The sequence below is a fragment of the Salmo salar genome, chromosome 01 (genome assembly GCF_965601325.2).
Source record: "Salmo salar chromosome 01, fSalSal1, whole genome shotgun sequence".
Classification (NCBI taxonomy): Eukaryota; Metazoa; Chordata; class Actinopteri; order Salmoniformes; family Salmonidae; genus Salmo; species Salmo salar.
Genome location: NC_138291.1, coordinates 68,697,504 through 68,718,793, shown reverse-complemented (window position 1 = coordinate 68,718,793; position 21,290 = coordinate 68,697,504). Strand labels below are relative to the sequence as shown.

The 21,290-nt window shown below is 42.0% G+C and overlaps 1 protein-coding gene across 1 annotated transcript in view; it reads right to left on the bottom strand.

Annotated features, from left to right (window-relative positions):
* The window catches only part of LOC106607602 (glutamate receptor ionotropic, delta-1), a 483,227-nt gene that overhangs the window by 83,617 nt on the left and 378,320 nt on the right, over positions 1-21,290 (bottom strand). The window contains exon 8 of the mRNA XM_014204697.3: positions 17,447-17,566. Coding sequence (XP_014060172.3) covers positions 17,447-17,566 — 120 coding nt within the window. The remainder of the gene's footprint in view (positions 1-17,446; positions 17,567-21,290) is intronic.

Below are 21,290 nucleotides of genomic sequence, written 5' to 3'. Positions count from 1 at the left end.
GGGATATATTGTACACCATGCTGCTACAGTAAGAATACAGACAGTACACAACGATTGCCCATGAATGTCTAGTAGCTTTTTCATTCTTCTCTCACAGACAATTTTTTATTTATTTATTTTTATTTCACCTTTATTTAACCAGGCAGGCTAGTTGAGAACAAGTTCTCATTTGCAACTGCGACATGGCCAAGATAAACCATAGCAATTTGACACATACAACAACACAGAGTTACACATGGAATAAACAAAACATACAGTCAATAATACAGTAGAACAAAAGAAAACAAAAAGTCTATATACAGAGAGTGCAAATGAGGTAAGTTAAGGCAATAAATAGGCTATGGTGGCGAAGTAATTACAGTATAGCAATTAAACACTGGAATGGTAGATGTGCAGAATATGAATGTGCAAGTAGAGATACTGGGGTGCAAAGGAGCCAGATAAATAAATAAATAAATACAGTATGGGGATGAGGTAGGTAGATAGATGGGCTGTTTACAGATGGGCTATGTACAGGTGCAGTGATCTGTGAGCTGCTCTGACAGCTGGTGCTTAAAACTAGTGAGGGAGAAATGAGTCTCCAGCTTCAGAGATTTTTGCAGTTCGTTCCAGTCATTGGCAGCAGAGAACTGGAAGGAAAGACGACCAAAGGAGGAATTGGCTTTGGGGGTGACCAGTGTGATATACCTGTTGGAGCGCATGCTACGAGTGGGTGCTGCTACGGTGACCAGTGAGCTGAGATAAGGCGGGGCTTTACCTTGCAGAGACTTGTAGATAACCTGTAGCCAGTGGGTTCGGCGACGAGTATGAAGCGAGGGCCAACCAACGAGAGCGTACAGGTCGCAATGGTGGGTAGTGCATGGGACTTTGGTGACAAAACAGATGGCACTGTGATAGACTGCATCCAGTTTGCTGAGTAGAGTGTTGGAGGCTATTTTATAGATGACTTCACCAAAGTCGAGGATCGGTAGGATGGTCAGTTTTACGAGGGTATGTTTGGCAGCATGAGTGAAGGATGCTTTGTTGCGATATAGGAAGCCGATTCTAGATTGAATTTTGGATTGGAGATGCTTAATGTGAGTCTGGAAGGAGAGTTTACAGTCTCATCAGACACCCAGGTATTTGGAGTTGTCCACGTATTCTAAGTCAGAGCCGTCCAGAGTAGTGATGGTGGACGGGCGAGCAGGTGCGGGCAGTGATCGGTTGAATAGCATGCATTTAGTTTTACTTGCGTTTAAGAGCAGTTGGAGGCCACGGAAGGAGAGTTGCATGGCATTGAAGCTCGTCTGGAGGTTAGTTAACACAGTGTCCAAAGAAGGGCCAGAAGTATACAGAATGGTGTCATCTGCGTAAAGGTGGACCAGAGAATCACCAGCAGCAAGAGTGACATCATTGATCTATACAGAGAAGAGAGTCGGCCCGAGAATTGAACCCTGTGGCACACCCATAGAGACTGCCAGAGGTCCGGACAACAGGCCCTCCGATTTGACACACTGAACTCTATCAGAGAAGTAGTTGGTAAACCAGGCGAGGCAATCATTTCAGAAACCAAGGCTGTCGAGTCTGCCAATAAGAATGTGTTGATTGACAGAGTCGAAAGCCTTGGCCAGGTCGATGAATACGGCTGCACAGTAATGTCTCTATCGATGGCTGTTATGATGTCATTTAGGACCTTGAGCGTGGCTGAGGTGCACCAATGACCAGCTCGGAAACCAGATTGCATAGCGGAGAAGGTACGGTGGGATTCGAAATGGTCGGTAATCTGTTTGTTAACTTGGCTTTCAAAGACCTTAGAAAGACAGGGTAGGATAGATATAGGTCTGTAGCAGTTTGGGTCTAGAGTGTCACCCCCTTTGCAGAGGGGGATGACCGCGGCAGCTTTCCAATCTTTGGGAATCTCAGACGATACGAAAGAGAGGTTGAACAAGCTAGTAATAGGGGTTGCAACAATTTCGGCAGATAATTTTAGGAAGAAAGGGTCCAGATTGTCTAGCCTGGCTGATTTGTATGGGTCCAGATTTTGCAGCTCTTTGTAGAACGTCAGCTATCTGGATTTGGGTGAAGGAGAAATGGTGGGGGCATTGGCAGGTTGCTGTGGAGGGTGCCGGGCAGTTGACCGGGGTAGGGGTAGCCATGTGGAAAGCATGGCCAGCCGTAGAGAAATGCTTATTGAAATTCTCAATTATAGTGGATTTAACGGTGGTGACAGTGTTTCCTAGCCTCAGAGCAGTGGGCAGCTGGTAGGTGGTGCTCTTATTCTCCATGGACTTTACATTGTCCCAGAACTTTTTGGAGTTAGTACTACAGGATGCAAATTTCTGTTTGAAAAAGCTAGCCTTAGCTTTTCTAACTGCCTGTGTATATTTGTTCCTAACTTCCCTGAAAAGTTGCATATCACGGGGCCTATTCGATGCTAATGCAGAACGCCACAGGATGTTTTTGTGTTGGTCAAGGGCTGACAGGTCTGGAGTGAACCAAGGAATATATCTAGTCCTAGTTCTACATTTTTTGAGTGGGGCATGCTTGTTTAAGATGGTGAGGAAGGCACTTTTAAAGAATAGCCAGGCATCCTCTACTGACGGGATGAGGTCAATGTCATTCCAGGATACCCTGGCCAGGTCGATTAGAAAGGCCTGCTCGTAGAAGTGTTTTAGGGAGCGTTTGACAGTGATGAGGGGTGGTCGTTTGGTCGCAGACCATTACGGATGCAGGCAATGAGGCAGTGATCGCTGAGATCTTGATTGAAAACAGCAGAGGTGTATTTGGAGGGCGAGTTAGTTAGGATGACATCTATGAGGGTGCCCGTGTTTACGGATTTGGGGTTGTACCTGGTAGATTCATTGATAATTTGTGTGAGATTGAGGGCATCAAGTTTAGATTGTAGGATGGCCGGGGTGTTAAGCATGTCCCAGTTTAGGTCACCTAGTAGCACGAGCTCAGAAGATAGATGGGGCAATCAATTCACATATGGTATCGAGGGCACAGCTGGGGGCAGAGGGAGGTCTATAGCAAGTGGCAACAGTGAGAGACTTGTTTCTGTAAAGGTGAATTTTTAGAAGTAGAAGCTCAAATTGTTTGGGTACAGACTTGGATAGTAATACAGAACTCTGCAGGCTATATTTGCAGTAGATTGCAACACCGCCCCCTTTGGCAGTTGTATCTTGGCGGAAAATGTTATAGTTAGCGATGAAGATTTCAGGGTTTTTGGTAGTTTTCCTAAGCCAGGATTCAGACACGGGTAAGACATCCGGGTTGGCAGAGTGTGCTAAAGCAGTGAGTAAAACAAACTTAGGGAGCAGGCTTCTAATGTTAACATGCATGAAATCAAGGCTTTTACGGTTACAGAAGTCAACAAATGAGAGCACCTGGAGAGTGGGAGTGGAGCTAGGCACTGCAGGACCTGGATTAACCTCCACATCACCAGAGGAACAGAGGAGAAGTAGGATAAAGGTAAGGCTATACGAACTGGCCGTCTAGCACGTTCGGAACAGAGAGTAAAAGGAGCAGGTTTCTTGGCACGATAACATAGATTCAAGGCATAGTGTACAGACAAAGGTAAGGTAGGATGTGAGTACATTGGTGGTAAACCTAGGCATTGAGTAATGATGAGAGAGATATAGTCTCTAGAGACGTTTAAACCAGGTGATGTCATCGCATATGTAGGAGGTGGAACAACGTGGTTGGTTAAGGCATATTGAGCAGGGCTAGAGGCTCTACAGTGAAATAAGACAGCAATCAATAACCAGGACAGTAATGGACGAGGCATATTGAGATTAGAGAGAGGCATGCGTAGCCAAGTGAACATATGGGTCCAGTGAGTGGTTGGGCTGACTGGGGACATGGCGATTCAGACAGTTAGCTGGCCGATGCTAACAAGCTAACAGTTAGTAGGCTGGGGCTAAACAAGCTAGCAGTTAGCAGACCTGGGCTGGCAAGCTAGCAGTTAGCAGACCGGGTTAGTAAGCAAGCAGTTGGCAGACCTGGGCTAGCAGTGAGCAGACCGGGGCAGGCAAGCTAGCAGTTAACAGACCGGGGCTAGCAAGTTAGCCTTTGGGGGACATCGCGATGGGGGTAAGTCTGTTTTTGCCTCTTCGTGCGGTGACGTCGATAGACCAGTCGTGGAATTAGTAGGGTTCCAAGTAGCTCTAGGTAGCTAGTAGGCCGCGGTTAGCAGAAAGGGCCTTCAGCGGATGTCGCGCCTGAGGGGCCTGTTGGAATCCTCAGGCAGATTATGTCGGCATTTCAGTCGTAGAGGATCGGCGGGGTTCCGTGCCCCGTACCGGCAGTAGAAGGGGTCCAGATATTGTTGCCCAGGAGTGGGCTTCGGTGGTAGGACAGTAGCCCTGGCTGGGCTAGCTTCAGGCTAATTGGTGCTTGCTCCGGGATGGAAACGCTAGCCAGGAGTAGTCACCCGGGATTGCGGTTAGCTAGTTGCGAAGATCCAGATGAAAATGTTCAGAGTTTGCGGTAGGAATCCAGGGATATAGGGAAATAAAATAAAATAAAAAAAAAGGTCCGTTATGCTCTGGTTTGAGTCACGTTGTTCGAACTGGCGAGAGCTTTCCAAGCTAAAGGTTAGCTGATGACCTCTAGCAATGGTTTGCTGACTGATAGCTGGTAGGTAGTTAGCTGGCTAGCTTCAGTTGAGGGATTCCAGATCCGAAGTAAATAGAAATACTTTAGAAAAAGATCCATGCCACATTGGGTGAGGCGGGTTGCAGGAGAGTATTTAGAAGTTGAGGTTTAGGAAAATATTTTAAAAAGATATGCAAAGAAAAATATGTAAAAATATATATACAAGGGACACGACAGGACAAAGACAAAGACGTCTGACTGCTACGCCATCTTGGATCATCACAATACCACTTGGATACAAAGAAGTTGATGACTCTAAAGAGGAGATGTGAAAGATCCCATAACAACAGTCTCCCCTTGTATCAAAGTGACTCTGAACACCTCATTGCACCACCCAAACACACCATATGCAAGTATTCCCTTTGTAGAACTGTAGTATTTACTGTAAGCGTTAGTAGTATATTTGTATTGTACTCTTTATTCTGTATATATGTCATACATTGCCATAACTGTTACTGCATACTGCTGTGTAAACTCTCCTCGGTCTCCAGAGCAAATAAACTTTGTCTTGAATACAAGCCACGTCTACTTATCTGTTATATTGACAGACTAACCTACTATTTTATTGAAACCTGTTAACTTGCCAACAAATTCAAGTTTAAATGATACACCAACTCCCAGAATCATTTGTTTTAGCAGTATAATTGAAGAAAGTTTATACAAATGCATTTCATGAATATCACAATGAATTGATCCAGAAGTTGAAGTCAACACTTTATTGGTTTTTGATGCAGCTGGAATCGTTTAGTTACTTGTCAGTACACATGTAAAAGAGATCATATAAAACACGCTTGTATACATATGTACAACAGCTAACAATATCTATACCACAATGCAATGGTGAACATACTAGGCATTCTATATTGTACTACAACATCAGTCTAACTTAATATGGATGTTGTGTAGGTTGAATGTTTCAGGCAGGTTCCATAATGTTTTTCAGCTAGTCAACCTCTTCTTTTGTTGGGTAATGGTAGCTGGTTTAGCAGGCTTTGGCGCTGTGGCGGTTCTTCACCACTCACTGCTTCGACCTCTTGCAGAAGATTTGTATGTATTGCAAGTCTCCTGGAAAAACATGAATACTGATCATGAGTATGTGTAAAACATGAAGACTGATCATGAGGATGTGTACCCATACATTAAACCTCATGTTCATTTGTAACCAAAATAGGGTACAGTAGACTGGCATGTGTTTTATTACACTTAGAGTCAATAATGGGGCATTGAGATTGGGCTGTTAGCAAAGATGTGAAAAGTTTGAGGGGGGCTTGACTTGTAGACAGTCTAGTTGTGTATTGTTATGTAAGAGCAAGTACAGTTGTACTATTGAGTAGACAAGCACTGCCAACAATAAAGGCAATAGGCCAGAAGAATATACCGTACTAACAGCCCTTCTCCCAAATGCAAAATAACTGATTGCAAGGATGTGAAAAGTTTGAGGAGCACTTATCTTGTAGGCAATTTAGTTTAATGGGGATTTTGTTTTCTCAAGAGGGTATTGTGCTTTCATAAATACCTTTGGCTGTCCTTGCATGTTTCTAAGTCAGATGATGTTGTGCTTGAGCTTATTCGAGGCTGAAAGCTTTCATCCAATGGATCTACAGGCTCTGTACTACTAAAGCTGGTGTCAAAGTCACCGTCATTAGCAGCAGGATTAGTCTGTAGGACACACAGTAGTAAGTGATTAGCCAACATTGTATTACTTTGTCCCTACCAAGACACACTCAAACAACGTACTATGTCCACCCACCCCCCTCATGTCAATAGATCATGCATACTAACCTTTACACACAATACCCACCCCCAACAGACACCAGTCAGTCACCCACACCATCCCCTCCTTACTAACACCTCTTTTACTCCAATTTAGACTTCAAGCCTTGCATGAACAATCAACTAAGCCTCCATAATACAGAGAAAACTACAGTAGACGTTGTAGCCTACTTGTAAACACACCAACAGTAACAACAAGACACAAACCATGTTTATGCCTAGCTCCAGTATATTTATTTGCTCATCGTGGAATCATGGACAGATTTAATAGATCTTAGTAAGATTTTAGGAGGTGTCTTACACTAGTTCCTTGTGCTGAGCTTGATGTTGATGCCTCTGCAGATGTTGATGAGATCGGACTCTTTATAGAACACAGTCACATTAGCCTCCACAGTAGTTACTTCGCTATAGCTACTGTAGCTAGTTAGCTAGGTAATTTTCTGCTGCGCTGATATTGGCTGATCGGATAGCTACCTCTTTGTAGTGAAGGGGGAAATCAATAGAATAGCATCCCTTTTCTACGTTCGATGACATGGCAATCCAATCAGTTGAGACTTCCGTTCCGTTTGAAATCTTCTGGCTGAAAGTGCTGGCTACAAACACAGACATTTGGATATTTCTCACATCAATTGGATAACGTTACACCTAGGACTGTGGCAGTCATGAAATGTTGTCAGCTGGTTATTGTCATGCAAAAGTCTCACAGTAATTGACCAATAATTAACATAAACACATTTAGCATCTCCAGGCCTCCACACATACAAGCCACTGATGCACGCCTTTGGAATATCTACATAGAAAAAAAGTCTAAAAAATCTATTAATATACACAATCACAATAAATGTATTATTTATGTTAGGCAGGTCTAAAGAAACAGTATGATATGAAAAAAAAAATGTTTCAGAAGAACAGAATATGAGTTGGCCTACTGTATGTTATCTGGCTATGCACCATGCCATAGGCTGTAGGCTTGTTCATTTAGCAGACAACATATGCTTATAAGTGCCATTATTTTATATGCTTTTATAGTAAGAAGAATGTAATTTAACTTAGCTGAATTAAATAGTTGGTAGAGCATGGTGCTTGCAACGCCAGGGTTGTGGGTTCGATTCCCGTGGGGAACCAGTACGAAAAAAGCATGAAAATGTATGTAAGGATAAGAGTGTCTGCTAAATGACAAAAAGGTTTTACTTTTTTTTTCCATTCCGGAGTGACTGCACATATGAAGTGGCAAGTTTAGTTGTGAATAATACAAACCTTTGAATGTCTTAGAAATCAAAATGTATATGGGCTGCATGATGCGACGTTCTGGAGAATGTATAAATGGCCAGCTACGAACTGGTCCGTTTGGTACAATTTTGTGAAACTCATGAGAGACAATACAGCGACATTACCATAACCCTGTTTATACAAGAGTCTCAGTTGTGAGGCTTTCATCTAATTGTTGTATAAAATGAATGAGTAAAGATGAAACTATTTGTGAAATTATGTAATATGATTGTATTCTGTTTAACCTGTTAGGGCTAGGGGGCAGTATTTGCACGGCTGGATAAAAAAATGTACCCGATTTAATCTGGTTACTAATCCTACCCAGTAACTACAATATGCATATACTTGTTATATATGGATAGAAAACACCCTAAAGTTGATAAAACTGTTTGAATGGTGTCTGTGAGTATAACAGAACTCATTTGGCAGGCAAAACCCTGAGACATTTCCTGACAGGAAGTGGATACCTGATGTGTTGTATTACCTTTAAACCTATGCCATTGAAAAACACAGGGGCTGAGGAATATTTTGGCACTTCCTATTGCTTCCACTAGATGTCACCAGCCTTTACAAAGTGTTTTGAGTCTTCTGAAGGGAGATCTGACCGAACAAGAGCCATGGAACGATGATGGCCCATTAGACACCTGGCGCGCGAGTTCATGTTGGGTACCCTCGTTCCAATACGTTATAAAAGAGAATGCATTCGTCCACCTTGAATATTATTCATGTTCTGGTTAAAAAAGGCCCTAATGATTTATGCTATACAACGTTTGACATGTTTGAACGAACGTAAATATATTTTTTCCCCTCGTTCATGAAGTGAAGTCCGGCGGGCTTAGATCATGTGCTAACAAGACGGAGATTTTTGGACATAAATGATGAGCTTTTTTGAACAAAACTACATTCGTTATGGACCTGTGATACCTGGAAGTGACATCTGATGAAGAGAATCAAAGGTAATGGATTATTTACATAGTATTTTCGATTTTAGATCTCCCCAACATGACGGCGAGTCTGTATCGCAACGCGTATTTTTCTGGGCGCAGTGCTCAGATTATTGCAAAGTGTGATTTCCCAGTAAGGTTATTTTTAAATCTGGCAAGTTGATTGCGTTCAAGAGATGTAAATCTATAATTCTTTAAATGACAATATAATATTTTACCAATGTTTTCTAATTTTAATTATTTAATTTGTGGTGCTGACTTGACTGCCGGTTATTGGAGGGAAACGATTTCCTCAACATCAATGCCATAGTAAAACGCTGTTTTTGGATATAAATATGAACTTGATAGAACTAAAAATGCATGCATTGTCTAACATAATGTCCTAGGAGTGTCATCTGATGGAGATTGTAAAAGGTTAGTGCATCATTTTAGCTGGTTTTATGGTTTTGGTGACCCTGTCTTTGAATTGACAAAACATTACACACAACTCTTGTAAATGTACTGTCCTAACATACTCTAAATTTATGCTTTCGCCGTAAAACCTTTTTGAAATCCTAAAACGTGGTTAGATTAAGGAGATGTTTATCTTTCAAAGGGTGTAAAATAGTTGTATTTTTGAAAAATTTGAATTTTGACATTTATTTGGATTCAAATTTGCCGCTCTTGAAATGCACCTGCTGTTGATGGAGTGCACCACGGGTGGGACGCTTGCGTCCCACCTAGCCCATAGAGGTTAATGAAGGAAACTCCAATTCCCTTTGGAGTTTAACTAAATCATAGGCCCACCCCATGAGCACAGACATTTATCTGGCATCATGAGACAGCCCCTTTCTGCTCTTCCGAATATAACCCCCACCTTGGGAATTTATCTTCAGACCAAGCTTACCTCAATTACGAGAGGACTAAGGTTTGAGCCCATGGCTGAATTCTTAACCATACCACGTGGTTAAACTCTGAGACTATCGAACCGACAGAATAAGACCAAATCTTTGATACTAATTACTAGTCTGCAGCTAGGAATTCAGTATCATTGAACGCAAAGACCGACAACTGCCGAAACATCTATTCTATAACCACTTTGCCGAACGTTACGCTGAACTATCCATCCTAACCACAGCAGAGAGAGAGAGGGTGGACAAACTAGTAGTAAATCTGACTTTGGTGAGGGCTAAACTTGGTGGGTGTCTAAATAGCTAGCCCTGTGATGCCGGGCTATCTACTCAGAATATTGCAAAATGTGCTTTCACCAAAAAGCTATTTTAAAATCGGACATAGCGAGTGCATAGAGGAGTTCTGTATCTATAATTCTTAAAATAATTGTTATGTTTTTTGTGAACGTTTATCGTGAGTAATTTAGTAAATTCACCGGAAGTTTGCTAGTTCTGAACGTGACATGCTAATGTAAAAAGCTGGTTTTTGATATAAATATGAACTTGATTGAACAAAACATGCATGTATTGTATAACATAATGTCCTAAGATTGTCATCTGATGAAGATCATCAAAGGTTAGTGCTGCATTTAGCTGTGGTTTGGGTTTATGTGACATTATATGCTAGCTTGAAAAATGGGTGTCTGATTATTTCTGGCTGGCTACTCTGCTGACATAATCTAATGTTTTACTTTCGTTGTAAAGCCTTTTTGAAATCGGACAGTGTGGTTAGATTAACGAGAGTCTTGTCTTTAAAATGGTGTAAAATAGTCATATGTTTGAGAAATTGAAGTAATAGCATTTCTAAGGTATTTGAATAACGCGCCACGGGATTCCACTGGCTGTTACGTAGGTGGGACGAAATCGTCCCACTGGCCCTAGAGAAGTTAATGATGCCAAAGACACGACACTATGCATAGATAATAAACAGTGAGTAGCAGCAGTGTACAAAAAAATGGGGGGGGGGGGGGGGGGGGGGCGTGTCAATGTAAATAGTCCGGTGGCCATTTGATTAATTGTTCAGCAGTCTTATGGCTTGGGGGTAGAAGCTGTTAAGGAGCCTTTTGGTCCTAGACTTGGTGCTCCGGTACCGCTTGCCATGTACTAGCAGAGAAAAGAGTCCATGACTTGGGTGACTGGAGTCTCTGACAATTTTTTGAAGATCGGGGGACCCATACCAAATATTTTCAGTCTCCTGAGGGGGAAAAGGTTTTGTCTTGCCCTCTTCATGACTGTCTCGGTGTGTTTGGACCATGCTAGTTTGTTGGTGGAAGTTTCAAGGAACTTGAAACTCTCGACCCGCTCCACTACAGCCCTGTCGATGTTAATGGGGGTCCGTTTGGCCCGCCTTTTTCTGTAGTCCACGATCAGCTCCTTTGTCTTGCTCACATTGAGAGAGAGGTTATTGTCCTGGCACCACACTGCCAGTTCTCTGACCTCCCTATAGCCTGTCTCATTGTTGTCAGTGATCAGGCCTACCACTGTTGTGTCATCAGCAAACTTAATGATGGTGTTGGACTCGTGTTTGGCCATGCAGTCGTGGGTGAACAGGGAGTACAGGAGGGGACAAAGTACACACCTCTGAGGGACCCCAGTGTTGAGGATAAGCGTGGCAGACGTGTTGTAACCTACCCTTACCACCTGGGGGCAGCCCGTCAGGAAGTCCAGGATCCAGTTGCAGAGGGAGGTGTTTAGTCCCAGGGTCCTTAGCTTAGTGATGAGCTTCCTGGGCACTATGGTGTTGAATGCTGAGCTGTAGTCAATGAACAGCATTCTCACATAGGTGTCAGAATCAACCACTGTTTGAGGAGCATGCAGCCTCTTGCTGTGCAACCGGTGATATTCCGCACAAACTCTGTATGCCATGGGCTCTCCAACCCAAGTGAAATCTGTTCGGAAACATCGATAGTTGTCACGTTCTGACCAGTATGAGGGTTATTTTGTTAGGGTAGGCTGGTCAGGACGTGGCAGAGGGTATTTGGTTTATGTGGTTCGGGGTGTGTGTATTATGTAGAGGGTAGTTGATTTATGTATTCCGGGGTTTTTTGGTCACTGCTCTATGTTAGTCTATTTCTATGTTCTTTCTAGTTAGTCTGTTTCTATGTTTAGTTAATTGGGGTGTGGACTCTCAATTGAAGGCAGGTGTTGTCTAGTTGCCTTTGATTGAGAGTCCTATATATTAGGGTGTGTTTGTATTTGTATTTGTGGGAGGTTGTCACTTGAATTGCTGTTGTTTGCCTTTAAGTCTGTATTCGTCGTCCATCATTTTGTTTTGTTTGGTATAAGTGTTTTCATTAAAATTATGAAATTTAATTAATTATGATATTTAATTAATTATGAGCACTCAACCCGCTGTGCCTTGGTCCATTCCTGATGACCGTCGTTACAATAGTAACATGTTTTCACAACAAAATATATTTAATTAAACTGTCGACAACCCATCTTTCTGCGTGCTTGAGAAAGGAATGAAGGAGAGAGGGGAGGAGATTGAAACACATGGTGGTGAGATATTCTGTAGGTAATGGGTCAGACTATGAATTATGAAAATATTTTAAAAATCCCTATTACTAGGCTATTCAAAATCAAATACAAATCCACTATAATTCTAGGCTAGCTCTGAATTTGTTTAATTTTGGCGTATAGGCTAGACTAATTATGTACCAAAGACATCTTAAATCAATTATTTTAATATTTTTCTGCTGTGCATAATATGAGGAAGGGCTATCTATTGTATAATGGCACAATCCTTTTTTTAATTCATGTTTTTTTCGGGCTACGGCTCATATATATATAAGCCAATGCATATATGTATAAGCTCTAATCTGCTCTGAGTACCAGACCATTAGTAACCTGATGATCGTTAGTGAGTTGGGTACTAACAAAGCATGTCCAGAGTGCATAAGAGGAGACTACCGTGACTCTACGGTCACGTGGAATTTTACTGAGGTCATGACTCATGACTGCAGTTGTGGTGGTAATACGGTCACCGCAACAGCACCTAGTTACACCACGGAGTGGTCCTCCACGTCCTGAAATCACTATGAATTCTGGATAATGTGGTTTGCTTACAACCAGGAAATGTTGCTGGCTCATTTCTACCAGTGAGATGCAGAAACGCTCGTATTTGCGTGTAGTGAGGAAATTTGAAAAGTTTATGACACGTATGATATGTTAATAACAATTGGACCTATATATAGCAAAATAGAGCAGCAGTGAAATTTCCCTTTAATGTCCTCAAAGCCTACTCAATACACATCGGTACGGACAAAATTATTTTCCTGAGCGAGACAATGTTGTTTGTGATGGTCGACCTGTGTGATAGCTGAATAAATCCCACACTCCTCACCAGGAACATATGAACAGGCCATTAAATGGGACAGAGGAGAGGTACTTGTGTTTGTGTCTGGTTTCCCCAGTAAATGGCCATGCTCCAAGAGGAAGGCAGACAGGCATACTGATAATGAACAACAACACTGAATGCATTTGGCATGCCATTAGCTGGCCCTCCCATGCCCTGCCTGGGTGCCTCTAATGATTTCAAGAAAAGAATGCTCCAGAGTTTGTGTCTGTATCTATATGTCTGCACATGTTTTTCAGCTCAGGAAGTGTGTACTCATGTGACCATGTGTATAGTATGCATGTGTTGCTTATTCTGTGTAACGTGTGTGTGTGTGTGTGTGTGTGTTTGTGTGTGTGTGTGTGTGTTTTCTGCAATTGCTAATGGCCATAGTATGATGAATTGGCTTAATAATTCCAGTTAGGTAGTCTAGTGATTAAATCTTCATTACAGCTCCCAGTCACTCCGTGCTCCACATTGATTGCCATTAAACTCAATTCCTCTTAATTCTGCAGTAACTTTGTGACTGAACCAGGACAGAAGCATCAACAAACAACAACTCAGACAGTGCACACAAACAAAGCATACTATTTTTGATTATGGTTAGTTTGTTTTCACACACACACTTGCATGTACGCACACACGCAGACTTGCACACCACAGGCACACATATACACATGCACAGACACACATACACACACACACACTATTTATTGATGTTTTGTCTCCTTATTGATGTTGTCTAATTTCCACTTGTGGTTTTTCCATTTTAGATAACTGGCCCACTAATGAGTATCAGAAGTAAATAGTCTGCGATAGTTATTGACACACTACAACACTGCACCTGCAGAACATATTATGCATCTCTTTAAGCTGGTATTGCTGTGTTTGTCTGACCTTCAGGGAACACTTTATATTAAGGTCCCTTATTAAACCATTTATAAACTGTTTGTAAATAGTTTACTTACTATTTATCATTATTCTTATATTTGTAAATGTCAATATGCAATCTCTAAATAGTTCTGTAAACATTTATAAACACTTTAAACGATTTATTAATGATTTATAAGATAACTAATAAGGTGTTTGATCATAGCAGGGAAGTTCAAAGTCAAAAAGTAGTACTGCAGGCATTGTTAGCAAAAAACAAGAACCCACATTATTGTGATTGGAAATAAAGCTATATTTGTGGTCAATTTTCGTGTAAATATATATTTTTTTGGAGACAATCATGGTACCAATAATTGATTCTTATACACCAGATGTATGTCCTTGAACCATTTATTTTAAAATCGCACAGAAGAAGTTATAAAGATAATTGAGCTGCTAATGGCAGCCTGCAGTACCATGGTCGGCCTTCAACTTGAGTTAGTCAATGAGAGGGGGCAGCAATGAACTAGCCTGCAATGTCACTTCCTGGAGTAGCTCAACCTGCCCATCTTTCCAACTTAATTTAGCTTTAGTGCGCTATTGAGTTTTCACATAGGAATAAATGGTGTCACGTGATCGATTGCTTTGTCCATTCATATATAGAGTCATTGGATCACAGTATGTTCACAATTTGTAAATAATTAATAATATACTACAAATGTACATATAAACTGGTTATAAAGGAGTTATTGTCAACTCATAAGATTATTTATAAGGTTGATTAATGGATTGACTCACCATTTATATGTATATTTATACATGTATTTATATAGGTTATGAATGGTATGCCTAAGCAATAAGGCCCGAGGGGGCGTGGTATATGGCCAATATACCACAGCTAAGGGCTGTTCTTACGCATGACGCAATGCAGAGTACCTGGACACAGCCCTTAGCCGTGGGATATTAGTCATGCCCCAAACCCCCAGGGTGCCTAATTGCTATTATGAACTGGTTACCAATGTAATTAGAGCAGTAAAGAAAATTGGGTCTCCAACCACCCAGTTTATAATTGTTAATTGTTAATGAGTGCATTTATAAATGTGAGTTCTTGCACTTACTAATACCTCAGTTGTTAACTAATGTAGATCCTTATAAACCATTTACTAATTATTACTAAACTATTTTGCAGGTCCTAATCTAAAGTTTCTGACGTTAGCGTTGTGTAATTCAATGTGCTACTTTAGCATTTGCTAGCCTAGCATGCTTACGAAAAAAGCAGTATTATGAAACATTTGCATTATTTAAATTATCTCAATTCCGCAGCTTGGATAAATGGGATAATTAGGAGTACAGCGACACCTTCCATCGCTGGTTTGAGGAACATTTTCAAGCCTTATCCTTCGTCCATCACCATGTTGAAAATATATTGGCAAAGAACAGTTTTGACCTGAAGGTAGACTGAACTTCAAAAGAATTCCACATTTCAATTGTATTTCAAAAGAACAAAACATGCTATTCTTGTCACGCTCTGATCTGTTTCACCTGTCCACACCCTCGAGGTGTCGCTTATTTTCCCCAGTGTATTTATCCCAGTGTTTCCTGTCTCTCTGTGCCAGTTTGTCTTGTATGTTCAAGTCAACCAGCGTGTTTTTCCCGTGCTCCTGCTTTTCTATTCTCTTTTACTAGTCTTCCCAGTTTTGACCCATGCCTGTTTTTCTGGACTCCATTCCCGCCTGCCTGACCATTCTACCTGGCCTGACCTCGAGCCTGCCTGCCATTCTGTACCTCTGGAACTCTGAACTGGTTTTGACCTTTTGCCTGGCCACGACCATTCTCTTGCCTACACCTTTTGGATTGTTAATAAACATCTTGGACTCTAACCATCTGCCTCCTGTGTCTGCATCTGGGTCTCGCCTTGTGCCCTTATAATTCTGTTAATTTGAAATATCATGTCATATTCCATGATCTCGCCATCACGGTTGACAACTCCCTTGTGTCCTCCTCCCAGAGTGCTAAGAACCTTGGCGTGATCCTGGACAACACCCTGTCGTTCTCCACTAACATCAAGGCGGTGACCCGATCCTGTAGGTTCATGCTCTACAACATTCGCAGAGTACGACCCTGCCTCACACAGGAAGCGGCGCAGGTCCTAATCCAGGCACTTGTCATCTCCCGTCTGGATTACTGCAACTCGCTGTTGGCTGGGCTCCCTGCCTGTGCCATTAAACCCCTACAACTCATCCAGAACGCCGCAGCCCGTCTGGTGTTCAACCTTCCCAAGTTCTCTCACGTCACCCCGCTCCTCCGCTCTCTCCACTGGCTTCCAGTTGAAGCTCGCATCCGCTACAAGACCATGGTGATTGCCTACGGAGCTGTGAAGGGATCGGCACCTCCATACCTTCAGGCTCTGATCAGGCCCTACACCCAAACAAGGGCACTGCGTGCATCCACCTCTGGCCTGCTGGCCCCCCTACCTCTGAGGAAGCACAGTTCCCGCTCAGCCCAGTCAAAACTGTTCGCTGCTCTGGCACCCCAATGGTGGAACAAGCTCCCTCACGACGCCAGGACAGCGGAGTCAATCACCACCTTTCCGTAGACACCTGAAACCCCACCTCTTTAAGGAATACCTAGGATAGGATAAAGTAATCCTTCTAACCCCCCCCCCCCCCTTAAAAGATTTAGATGCACTATTGTAAAGTGGTTGTTCCACTGGATATCATAAGGTGAATGCACCAATTTGTAAGTCGCTCTGGATAAGAGCGTCTGCTAAATGACTTAAATGTAAATGTAAATGTAAATACATTTTCTTAATATCATAGTGTTTCTTAAGACCCGCCTAAACAAACAATTGATGTTGTATATTACATTTATTTATTTGACTGTAAAAATGGCAGCTATTGTATTTGTCGAGGCCCGGCCATTCTAGTGTTTAGTAAATGGTTTATAAGGATCTACATTAATCATCAACTACGGTATTTGTAAGTGTGTGTACTCACATTTACAAATGTACTTATTAACAGTTAATAAATATCCCATTCATGACATACAGAAATACATTTATAAATATGTATATAAATGGTGAGTCAAACCATGAATCAACCATTTACAAATACCGTATAAATAATCTTATGAGTTGACAATAACTTCTTTATAACTGGTTTAAAAGTAAATGAGTAGTTCATTATTAATAATTTACAACTTGTGTAAATATAATGATCAAACACCTTATTAATAATTCTTATAAATTGTGAATCAATCTTTTTAAATAGTGTTTATAAATGTGTAAATTACTACTTAGTGACTGCTTATTGACATTTACAAATGTAGGAGCAATGATTAATAAATGTTAAGCAAACGCTTTACTAACTGTTTATAAATGGTTCATTAAGGGACCTTAATATAAAGTGTTACCGACCTCCACTATACTACCTGCCTGGAGATGGTGAAAGATCTCCAGTAGAGGGCACTCTTCCTCCTGACACTTGACAAGTATTCGCTGACACGTATGTTATGGAACGGTTTTGAACCCCACTGAAAGCTTAAGGCACGATCCAATACACAATTAGAATACACATTGTGTCCATGATTGCATATGTTCTTGCATGTTCCCGAAACACAATTGATCAATATCAGAAAAAAAGCTGTGAGTAAAACAGGATAACCATTTGCGTTGCTCAACATTGACTCACCCGTTTGACATCTTTCCCAAACGTCTCACTGTAGCTGGTCCCCAGGATCTCAAACTGGACGTGGGAGTTAGAACCTTCGGCACGGAAGTCCATCATTCCTGTTAACCCGGTGATCCGTCTCTATGGCAACAGCATAATAACAAGGATACTTTAAGTGGTGTCTAATCAATCAATCAATCAAATGTATTTTATTTAGCCCTTTTTACATCAGCAGTTGTCCCAAAGTGCTTTACAGATACCCAGCATAAAACAAAATGCAGGTTAGTCTTTTTTTTAAATATAATTCTTGTTCTGGAGGCAGCTCTGCAGAGTGGTCACTAGCTGGCACAGACACAAAGCCATAAAATCATATTTTAAACCTAACCTTAACCACACCACTATTTTTGTATTTTTTTTATGTAACCTTTATTTAACTACGTAAGTCAGTTAAGAATACATTCTTATTTACAATGAAGGCCTACCAGGGAACAGTGGGTTAACTGCCTTGTTCAGGGGCAGAATAACAGATTTTTACCTTGTCATCTCGGGGATTCGATCCAGCAACCTTTCGGTTACTGGCTCAATGCCTAACCTTAATCCTAAATTAAGACCAAAAAGCACATTTTTCTTTTAATATATTTTTACAATGTAGTCAATTTTGACTTTGCATCTGGCCTATCTAAGGGAAAATCGCTCAGTCTGCCTTCAGGACAAGACTTCACGACAATAAACGTCAACCTGCGCCTCAAACCCAAAGAGCAAACAATGCAGAGTCAGACACACAGTGGCTAGGAAAAATGCCTTAAAAGGCAGGAACTGAGGAAAGCTCAAATCTCTAATATGCTTTGAGTGGACTATAACATGTTCAGCAATCATCTAAGTTGATTGCTGAACATGTCTGTGTCCACATTTTAAATAAGTACACCCCAACGCAACCTACGCTTGAGTGCCAACGGAGTACAAATGCATCCAAATACTGATGCATCCATATGAGGTGATATGGAAAGGATACTTTGTACACTCATACTGTATGGCTTAAACAGTGCATTCGGAAAGTATTCAGACCCCTTTACTTTTTCCACATTTTGTTACGTTACAGCCTTATTATAAAAGTGATACAATAAAAAATGGTTCTCAACAATCTACACACAATACCCCATAATGAAAAAGCGAAAACAGATTGTTAGAAATGTTTGCAAATATAAAAACAGAAATACCTTATAAGCATTCAGACCCTTGCTATGAGACTTGGAATTAAGCTCAGGTGCATCCTGTTTCCATTGATCACCCTTGAAATATTTCTACAACTTGATTGGAGTCCACCTGTGGTAAATTCAATTGATTCAATATGATTTGGAAAGGCACACACCTGCCAATATAAGATCCCACAGCTGACAGTGCATGTCAGAGCAAAAACCAAGCCATGAGGTCAAAGGAATTGTCCGTAGAGCTCCAAGACAGGATTGTGTCGAGGCACAGATCTGGGGAAGGGTACCAAAAAATGTCTGCAGTATTGAAGGTCTCCAAAAACACAGTGGACTCCATTTTTATATGGAAGAAGTTTGGAACCAGCAAGACTCTTCCTAGAGCTGGCCACCCAGCCAAACTGAGCAATCGAAGGAGAAGGGCCTTGGTCAGAGAGGTGACCAAGAACCTGATGGTCACTCTGACAGAGCACCAGAGTTCCTCTGTGGAGATGGGAGAACCTTCCAGAAGGACAACCATCTCTGCAGAATTCCACCAAAAAGGCTGTTATGGTAGAGTGGCTAGACAGAAGCCACTCCTCAGTAAAAGGCACATGACAGCCTGCTTGGAGTTTGCCAAAAGGCACCTTAGAAACCAAGATTGAACTCTTTGGCCTGAATGCCAAGCGTCATATCTGGAGGAAATCCCTACAGTGAACCATGGTGGTGTCAGCATCATGCTATGGGATGTTTTTCAGTGGTAGGCACTGAGTTACTAGTCAGGATCGAGGGAAAGATGAACAGAGCAAAGTACAGAGAGATCCTTGATGAAAACCTATTCCAGAGCGCTCAGGACCTCAGACTGGGGCGAAGGTTCACCTTCCAACAGGACAATGAACCTAAGCACACAGCCATGACAACGCATGAGTGGCTTCGGGACAAGTCTCCGAATGTCCTTGAGTGGCCCAGCCAAAACCCGGACTTGAACCCGATCGAACATCTCTGGAGAGAGCTAGCTTTGCAGCGAGGCTACCCACTGAACCTGACAGAGCTTGAGAGGATCTGCAGAGAAGAATGGGAGACACTTCCCAAATACAGGTGTGCCAAGCTTGTGGTGTCATACCCAAGAAGACTCAAGGCTGTAATCGCTGCCAAAGGTGCCTCAACAAACTACTGAGTAAAGGGTCTGAATACTTATGTAAATGCAATATTTCAGTTTTCTATTTTTTATAAATTAGCAAAATGCACTGAATGGTTTCTGAATGCACTGTATGGTTTCTGAATGCACTGTATGGTCCAACTAGCTGGACCACCAAGCTTACCAGCTCAATTTCTATACAGACCATTGATTTTAAGTCAATGACAGGAACATGTGCTGATAAGAACATCTACTGTAGAAAAAGGGGTGCAAAGCAGGGCCATGCACAGACCTTCAAGGGGGCAGGTGCTCAAAATGAAAAAAGGGTTTTGCTAGTAAATCTGCTAGTAAATTAGCTCAAGATATTTTACTGATTGTGATTTATATCTCTATTAGAGGTCTTCACAGACCCATCTGTACCCGAATACCCGAGACCCGATCCAGGACCCAAGCGGGTCCAGATCCAAAATTCAAAATAATGTCACGGTCTGGGGTCAGATCTGATTGCTTCGGGTATGTGTAATTTTAACTTACTTGTCCGGAAACCTAGCTATGGCAGCTATTAGTCCACTATAGCATGAGTCAGCTTGGTTAGTTGCAATCTCTCGTCTCTCCCTCCCTCCCTCCTCCATGCTCCTTGTGTCACTCGTTCACAGTATGGCCCAACGGCACCTCTCTCCTTCTTCCTTGCTTTATCAGCTCGGGCTAGTAAAGTAGCTAAAATAAAGTAGCTGCTTCCCTGACTCGGATCACATCTTGTCTGGGTCCGGACCAGGTCTATACGGAATGGGTCTAGTTGTCCTCGGGTCCGTTCGGGAACGCATCTCCAAGTTATAATTTTTTATTTATTTATGCATAACGGGTTTGGGTGGGACGGCCCCAGGTCCATTTCGGAATGGACCTGTGAAGACCTTTACTCTCTTAGTATTTCTGCCTCTCTCTGCTGTACATATCAGCCAACCAGACCGAATATTGATGATGATGTAGGCTAAATCAAGTGTTATCAAGTGTTAATCAAATGTTATGCTGCTGTGGCAGTACTGTTGATATTTAAACTAGGTAGCTAGCTACACACACTCGACCGGTGACAGCATCTCTCAAGCCTGTTTGGATACCACCATATAGGGCAGACTGGGAAAAAGTCACAACCAGGCGCGCACAAGCTCAGTACATGGAAGATCATCAGACGCAACCAATAGACGGGGGAGGGGGGTGGCGACTTGATAACGACTAGCTGGCAGTGGGTTCCGAACAACCATGATACAAAATGCATACAAAAAAAAAACATTTTGTGGGAAATTATACCACCACCCAAAAGGGCACTTGGGAGAGTGGAAATGCAAAGGGGCATGTGCTCTGCACAGGTAGAGCCCTATCTGTGCAGGTGCCTGGTGCAAAGTGATGTCCATTAGATGATGTGCAAAGTACCTAAAACATTTCAAAATCATCTGGTTTCTCAGGGAATGGTGAGCGGTAATCATGACTAGTCAACAAGGCAGTGTCATCATCACTTCATACGAAAACAATTACTAATACAATAGGT